At 44.8% G+C, this 8207-nt stretch overlaps 1 protein-coding gene across 1 annotated transcript; it reads right to left on the bottom strand.

The window, feature by feature from the left end:
• Positions 1–261: 261 nt before the first annotated feature.
• tp53i13 (tumor protein p53 inducible protein 13) lies at positions 262–6012 on the bottom strand. Its single transcript, XM_068707031.1, has 9 exons — positions 5582–6012; positions 5319–5396; positions 4998–5033; positions 4706–4764; positions 4290–4368; positions 3517–3645; positions 3175–3369; positions 1982–3068; positions 262–1748 (listed from the first exon to the last, which is right to left on the bottom strand). Exons 1-9 carry the CDS (start codon positions 5675–5677, stop codon positions 1642–1644), a joined length of 1866 nt encoding a protein of 621 aa, XP_068563132.1. The 5' UTR covers positions 5678–6012; the 3' UTR covers positions 262–1641.
• Between the last annotated feature and the right edge of the window lie 2195 nt (positions 6013–8207).

The raw sequence follows: 8207 nt of genomic DNA, 5'->3' as shown, positions 1-8207 counted from the left end.
CCAAACTGGACAATCTTCTTTATTCCATGCCATTAACCTACATTGTTTTTACATACAGTTTGAAGATTTTTCTTCACACTGTATGACATTAAGCCACATTTGTATTATTTATTACTTTTTATTCATTTAGTCAAATTTAATTTGCAGAGGCCCCTGGATTATTTTTCACATTTCTACCATTTAAAGGTAATTTATTCTTTTATTTTGTTGAGCTGGTTCCTCGCTGAGCTCTCAGCTTCCCAATGAAGACAATCCAGCCACTGTTGGTTCCACAGCTTTTATTTCCATTAACGAGCTCCAGAGAAAGCAGCTGGAAACCTCTCAGGAAAAAGTGTGTAGTTACAATATGACCACGACAACCCACCACAGCATTCAGAATCCGTATTACATTTGGTGTAAAATGATGTTCTTGTATATGCGGTCCTGATCAGTGCATATCTTCGCCACGACTCCTTAAAATTACATTTAAGATCAACACAAAACGCATCCTGATGTAAACACAGCTGTTTCAAACAGACACTTTGACAATCCCTCTCTTCAAAACACAGCTGTTCATATGTTTGTACCATTTAACGACAACGTTGCTTACAACAGCAACTTGCATATATTCACATCATAAACCTTCACAGGTAAAAGCAACATTTTATCATTTAACTATGAATAAAAAACAAAATGCTGGCAAAATGTAGCACAATAAAAATGATCCTCTGATAGAAACAACTGTCAACACCAGAGCTGGAGACTAAATATTGTTGTAGTACACGGAGTGAGCAAAATAAGGAGTATGTGATGTGGTGAGACGTTGTACAAATACATACACATTTGAAATCACTTAATAAAATGAAAAGGCTTCTTTGTGGACTCTTTGCTGTAATGATTGTAGTCCTGAGGGGTCAAAGGACTGATCCACAACACATGACTGATGAGGGTTGTGTAAGCTTACATCAATACACGTTCTCTCTCCTTCAGATCCCTCTATACCATTCAGTTCAGGGTCTAAGTGACCCTTGAGCAGCTATGTGGAAGTTCTGCTTCAGCTTCCAGGTTATCCTGCAGCGTGTTGGATAGAGGTGCTTCATCCAGCTGTCAGATAAACAGCATAGGTACTCATCCAGCACATTGCATGTAAGGAGGTCCTCAACCTTGTCTAACTCCAGGCCCACTTCTGATTGTTAAAGAAGTTCCTAAGACCACCTCCCCAAAGAAAAAAGAGACGGAAAAAACAAACGGGGCTCTAAATATGTGTTATACCAAAATAAATGATATTCTGCTATCCCTCACCCATCACTGCCAGCCATTATGAATCCAGACTTAACGTGGTCAGGTATTCAGTCAGTTTTCTAGTTTCAAAAACGGATTCATTGTGTGTCACTGCATCCGAGGGAAAGTTAGCGAGGCAGCAGTGGAAAACACGTCTGATGATGTGCAAATAACTGAAGCTATGCTTTGTTTGAATTACTGTTGATTTTTTCAGCACATTTAGATTTATAAATTACCATTTTTTCCAATGTTTTCTAACCATTGTTAGAGTACCTTCACAGAGTACCTTCACAGCCCACTAGATGGCGCTCTGAGGCCCACCAGTGGTTAGCTATTGTCCTCTCGTCCTCTCCTCTTCATGCAATGATCCTTCATATTTTTCTATGGATGTTCATCTGAGCTGGAGGAGCTGGGCAGAAGAACACACTCCCGTCTTCTGCTCCTTTTGTGCCTCTTGTTTGCAATCCGTAGCCTCCTTCGGATCACATCTAGGACACACACACACACACACACACACACACACACACACACACACACACACACACACACACACACACACACACACACACACATACATACACACACACACACACACACACACACACACACACACACAGAGAGAACACAAACACATCATTAATAACTGATTGGGTAACCTAACATGATCACACTGGAATGCGTCAGAGGATTGAAACAGCTCTCTGGTTGTTGGTCCAGCTACCTGCCACGCTGTCGTAGTCCCGCTGTGGGTCCCGCCAGTACAGACTGGGCGTGGTCCTCCAGTGGCGGTACAGGCGTGTGTGGAGCACCGACAGCGTCAGGAGGATCAGCAGGAAGCCCAGCGCTGCTGCGGCCCACACCGCCTCGTCGGTCCTCTGGGTCCTCAGCAGCCCGTTATCTGCGGCGTCCGAGTCCTCGTTGCATTCGCAGCGCTCGCCCGCTTTGCAGCCGGCACAGTCGTGGCTGTTGGGCGGGTGACCGGTCGGCTGCGGGTTCTGCGGCTGAGGCTCCGATTGAGGTTTGGAAACGGGATCAAAGCCCGTTTTTTCACTTTTGTGCTGAGAGTGTGTGTCACTGTGTTTTTGCTTACGTTCCAACTCTCTCTCTTTCACGTCGACTACTTCATTACCCTTCCCGGTGCCGCCTGCCGTGTTGTGTTTATCGTGGATGTTCGCTTTAGAGACATTACCTTTCAGGCTGTGTTTACCAAAGTCTTTGCTTCCCTGTTTGACTGAGTCTGTACCTTCATCTTTGGAACTGAGGGCCAGGGCTTCAGGCCTGGCCGTCTGGTTTTGTTCCCTGTTCACAGCACCTGCGAGAGGGTTTCTGAGGTCAGCGTGTTTCGGCTGCTGTGCTGCTGTTTGTAGTGACTCCAAAGGAGTTGTGGGCCTGGGTGGAAGGCCCTGATTTGTGTTTTGGATCTTAGACTGAGAGGGAGCTTCGCTGGAACCTGGAGGGTCTGGGAGAGTCCTGCTCCCTGGAGGGTCTGGGAGAGTCCTGCTCCCTGGAGGGTCTGGGAGAATCCTGCTCGCTGGAGGAGAATCTGTAGATGACTCAACCGTGAAGTTGTTCTGCATGGCCTCTGTCCTGCTGATGGTGGTTCTGTTGCTCTGGTGTGTTCTTATGTCTTCTCTCTCCTTCTTACCATTCTCCCATATTTCTTTAATGGCGGCTCTTAACCGCCTGCGTTTGCCGTCCTCTTTAACTAGTTTCCAGCTTCCACTCTTTATGTTGGACTGCAGCACCGTCTCCATCGCTCCATTCAGCTGAGAGGAGACGGCCCGCTCAAAGCAGCGCCTCAACGACTCCTGGAGATTTACAACAACAGCTACTTACAGACATCTATACGACTACTGTTATTGGAGCTTACATTATGATTATGATGGTATAAACAAACACGCAGAGTCTGCAAACCTGTTCCTCTGGATTTGCATGTTGCCGTCGGCGCTGCTCGCCTGACCGGGTTAGCAGCAGGTTGTACTTCCTGCTCTGGTTCACACCAACGAACTTCTTTCTCGTGGATGCTGTGGTCTCCAGCCAATCGTAGACGTCTGAAGACCACGCGGTGGACAGCTCCAAGGTGTGACCCCACGACACGAGGGCTATGGGCTGAACAACAGAGCAAACAGTGAGGATCCACAATGTCCTGACAAATGTTAACGGGGACGGAAAAGTCGCCTCTGTTGCTGCTGCTCCTCAATCACGTCACAACCTACATGACGGTCGATAAACCGGTATTGAGCTATATCTTCTCACCATGTGTTCTTTGAGACGTGGATGAGCGCTAACGATGTAGTCCGGCAGACAGGAGCGGGCCAGGACAGACAGAAGCAGCCGCTCGTGGAGAGGAACACAGGGATGGTAGAGCAGCACAGTCGCTCCATGCTGGTGAACACACACACACACACACACACACACACGTGTGACGGTCTTTGTCGCCAGCCTTCGTCATCACCGCGGCGTTTCCCCCCCCCGATCACAATTACGACACAGTAACTTGTGCTCACAATAATGTCAATATTGCATTCCCTCCTTGTCTGTTAATTATTATTTTCAGCTGACAAATATGCACGAGGGTGAAACGTCTGTGTTAAATGTGTTCAACCTGCCGTCATCGTCAGTACGCTCTGGCATTATGGTCTAGAGGGGCTCATTAATAACAATCCCCGGCATGCCATTACTGTGTGTTAAATCCCTGATATTCAAAACAAGCTACTTTCCTGCCACCGAGGGTCTAAACAGGTAGAATGTGAGTGTTGGCAGACGTTCCCGTATTACTGTTAATTGAATTTGCAAGGAAACAATACATCGATTGTGTGTTGATGCATTTCTGGCTAAAACTGATTTCTAGATTGGGAAATAAAACAGAAGGGACTGTGGGGAAATTGGAGTTAGTACTTAAACGGTCTCTTCGGCGTCGCGCCAAACCCCAAACCCTAATTAATTTGCCGTGCTAAGCAGACAAAGTGACTCAGCTATTGAGAGAGAGGAGACAGAACAACCAAGACGTGTTCGATGTTGAGACTTACGTGCAAGTTATTGAGCCACCGCTGAGGAGGACAGTACAAGTATTCTCCACTCTCTGCCCTCACTGGTCTGTACGCTCCACTAAAACACACACACACACACACACACACACACACACACACACACACACACACACACACACACACACACACACACACACACACACACAGCGTCCTCAATAGCCCTCAGAGTCACGACAACAACAACAACTTTATTTTAGCAATACAAAGCACAGCAACCAAGAGTAGGAAAGGACATTCAAAACACTGTCATGAGTTTTTTTGTGAATAAAGGTGTGTCCATTTTAATATGTGTGTGTGTGTGTGTGTGTGTGTGTGTGTGTGTGTGTGTGTGTGTGTGTGTGTGTGTGTGTCAGTGTCTCTTAACTTGCATCATGTGTCTGTCCAAACAGCCTTACCTGCTGGGAATGCTTTGGTTGTAGGAAATAGGTTCATCCATGCAGAGCTGCCTGGCTGGCTGCAGTGAAAAGAAGATTAGTCAAATTAGATTGTATTGTTTGTTTTTGACAACAATAACAAGTTTAAGTTATCTCAATGAACACATTTCAATACATCACTTTTAAAAACAGCTTTTGATTCGTGAACTTTGAATTCTGGATGTTATCACAACATTTTTTTTTTTTTAGGAAATGTTACGTAGTGTTTGAAGGCCAAGGGTGAAACAAAGTGCTCGGTCAAGTGTTTACTCACCACAGGATCATTCACTGTGTCAATACTGGGACGTCTCTGTAGAGAAGAGAAGACACGGGTTAAACCACTGATGGAGCAAACATGAACAACCAGGTTTACAGTACCGACTGAGTGCCAGAGTACAGGATCTACCACAGCAACTACTTGTGATTGTTAAAACTTCCTGGCACCCAATATATGGAGGCACACCCCCACACCCATGTGAGACAGTGATCCTTTGGGAGATAATGCTACCAGCACAGGTGATGATGATGATGATGATGATGATGATGATGATGATGGGGGGAGAAGGAAGAGGCGGTCGGTGGTATCCATAATTACCTGAATGGACTCTGGCCATATAGTCCCTGGACAGTCCCAATAAAGAGCATCTGGAGGCATGTCCCTATCCAAAGACAGCTATCACGCACACACACACACACACACACACACACACACACACACACACACACACACACACACAATTGATTACATGTTTAATAACGCCTACAATGACTGGAAATATAACTGATATTTTCAAACCAGTGGGTGACCATGGCTCAAACACAAAGAATAAACTCAATAGGTATTAAATTGTAAGTTACCTTTCCATTGTCGCACCCGGGTCCCGGAGACCCGGAGGAGACACCGCACCGAACCAAAATGACCCACAACGCGGCCAGCACCGTCACCGTCGACATGGTTCATTCAGGTGTGATCACCAGACGTATGTTTAGCCGTCACAGCTCTCCTCTTTGGTCGGCTAGCAGCAGAGTGGCTGACAAGGAACTGACCGTTCATATTTCCATAACAAATTTTCTTTAGGCAAAGTCCCCTAATAAAGGAGCCTAATAAAGGAGCCAAATGTCGGTTAAAAAGGTCCCGCAGCGCCGTGTGTCCGTTGTCTTCTTTAAGTCAAGCTAAGGTTAGCTCGTTGTGCTACGTTGCATTACAAAGTTAAAACAATAAGATACAGCTCGGTTAGTTAACGCGAAAAGGGTAATAAAAAGTGCTGTGTACTCCCATAACTAGTTCGCTCACTCACCAGCCGTATGATACACAGATGCCAAGTTGTTCACATCGTTCAACGATAGCATTTCCTTATACGTTTCAAAATATAACGCTAATTGCTGTGTCTCCTTGTATCGACTTCATTAGCCCATGTTTGTTTTCTATATTCATCTGATTCTACATGTAATGAGTAAGTGTGTCACATGATTTATAATAGCCACGTGTGAGCCAGTGTTTGTTCTTCAATATTTTTTAATTGAATTGTAATATCCTTACTTTTATTTTGAAAACAAAATCCCATTTCCGGAATTGCGCTGACTCTATCGTTTCTGGATAACTTCACTCAATTGTTATACTACGGAAGCTTAAAAGAAATGGAAAATCGAAGTGGTATTTACCCTTCTCTTACACATGTTTATGATAGTACCCTGCGGTTTAAACTCTGATTATCCTCTGAGGGGCGAACGTTCTCTATATAACTGTCACATCCCGTGGGGGCCACACAACACTACCATAAGATTTAAATTAAATCAGTGTTCACTCTAACTCTTGTAGGTACATGGTCACTACCAACCTGTAGTTGCCACTTAAAACAATAGCTGACTGGGGCCCAAAGGCTCCAGGCTTACCTGGTTGTGATCATTCAATTCATTGCAAGTTTGTTAATACTCTCTGCAGTAATAAAGCATGAAGGCAACACTTGTTATTAGAGACCCCATCTTGCTGAGGGGCCAGTTAGAACGTTCAACATGGAAGACAATGTAATATTGCAAGTATAAAGACCTGTACAAATTAAAAATGTACAGTTTATAAACTCAACAGACATTTTGAAGTCATCTGTCTTTTCAAGAGGCCTCCAGCTCCGTTTTTCCACTAGTCACTGGTGGGTTAATCCAGCCCTGATTTTGTCAAAACCCCTCACAGCCACGGTAGACCCATGCAAACGCGGTAGCCCCTCCCACTCCCTTATCATCAATTTATTGGTTACAATATCAAAGAGCAATACGAACACACGTTGCGATGCACCGAATGAGGGTCACAGACAACAGTGGCGCGAGCGGCCGTTGAGGGTTTAGTGTGAGCAGGCTCTCACGTGCACTTCACTCTGTCCCAATTTTCTTTTATAATTTTACACTTTCTTTTTTCAGTTCTGTGTGTGTGTGTGTGTGTGTGTGTGTGTGTGTGTGTGTGTGTGTGTGTGTGTGTGTGTGTGTGCAAGGCACGTGCACGGTGAGTAATCCCTCTATCACCAGCTTTATTTTTTTACTTCCATTGTACCATTAAAACACTATTTTATGAGCTGATACATGTAAACTATTTAATAGATTAGTAATTGTCTAGTTGAAATGGTGTGCTTGTTTTTACTTGTATTTTTATTTTTTTTTGTAAATCTTGCACTCTTGGGAAATACTTCTCTCTCCTTCTGACTTCCAATCGTAGAATTTTTATTTTTTATTTATAGTATTTTTATTGTTTTATTTTATTTTTTTCCTTTTTGGCTTAAACTAAACTGCGATGTGCACATCTGCAGGATGTTGAAGAGGACTTTAGTTCCTCCCTGCTAAGCTAGAGTGCTGCATAGACTTGTACTCACTCTCTTTGTCACATCATGACCGGTGAACTTCAGGAATTGAGCGACTTGGTCCGGCAACTCCGGGCTGATGAGGATCAACCCAATTCAGCCAGCAGCCAACTGGCATCCAGATCCTGGTAACCCGATTGGTTCTCCACACACTGTTCTCAAAGGAACCTGGCCCTTCCGTACTTTGTAATTGAAAGATATTCTCCAAGATCGGTACGGTTGTTCAAAATGTTGTGCGTCTTTGCAAAAAAAGTTTATTTTCTAGAAAACAACAGATGTCACTGTAAGAGCTTTCACATTGGAGGTGCCTCAACATTTCTTAGGGATCAGCTCGTTGTACGTGTGCTTCACCTAAATCTTTGCAGGGAGTTGGTGACTTATAGTGAGACAGCAACCCGACTACTCTCTCACTGATGCACGAGCTGAGGCCACACAATGGAAGAGGGCCGGATGACGCGATGAGCCGAGAGGTAGGAGTTACTCAGCGTCCTCCCTGAGTGCTGTGTCATGTTCTCGGGGGACGGCAGCAGAGCTTTCCCCCTGGCTGTCGCGTCAGTTGGACATTTGCTAGCGTAATGAGATTTTGGCTTTAGTCCGCTAGAGATTGTACTGAAAAAAGTCTGATTCTGTTCTAAGTG

This window comes from Cebidichthys violaceus, unplaced genomic scaffold (assembly GCF_023349555.1).
Source record: "Cebidichthys violaceus isolate CVI_PGR_0920_01 unplaced genomic scaffold, fCebVio1.0.p SCAF_1, whole genome shotgun sequence".
Classification (NCBI taxonomy): domain Eukaryota; kingdom Metazoa; phylum Chordata; class Actinopteri; order Perciformes; family Stichaeidae; genus Cebidichthys; species Cebidichthys violaceus.
Note: the sequence above shows the minus strand (reverse complement) of the source record. Positions and strands in the feature narration are given on the sequence as shown.

What these genes read in the sequence shown, in the direction of transcription:
- tp53i13 (XM_068707031.1), bottom strand. Translation starts at nt 5,677, where the DNA reads ATGTCGACGGTGACGGTGCTGGCCGCGTTGTGGGTCATTTTGGTTCGG. An exon ending in GGTGGCTCAATAACTTGCAC is followed by an intron (nt 3,646 to 4,289) that starts GTAAGTCTCAAC and finishes TGTGTTCACCAG; the next exon opens with CATGGAGCGACTGTGCTGCT. An exon ending in ATGCAAATCCAGAGGAACAG is followed by an intron (nt 3,069 to 3,174) that starts GTTTGCAGACTC and finishes GTAAATCTCCAG; the next exon opens with GAGTCGTTGAGGCGCTGCTT.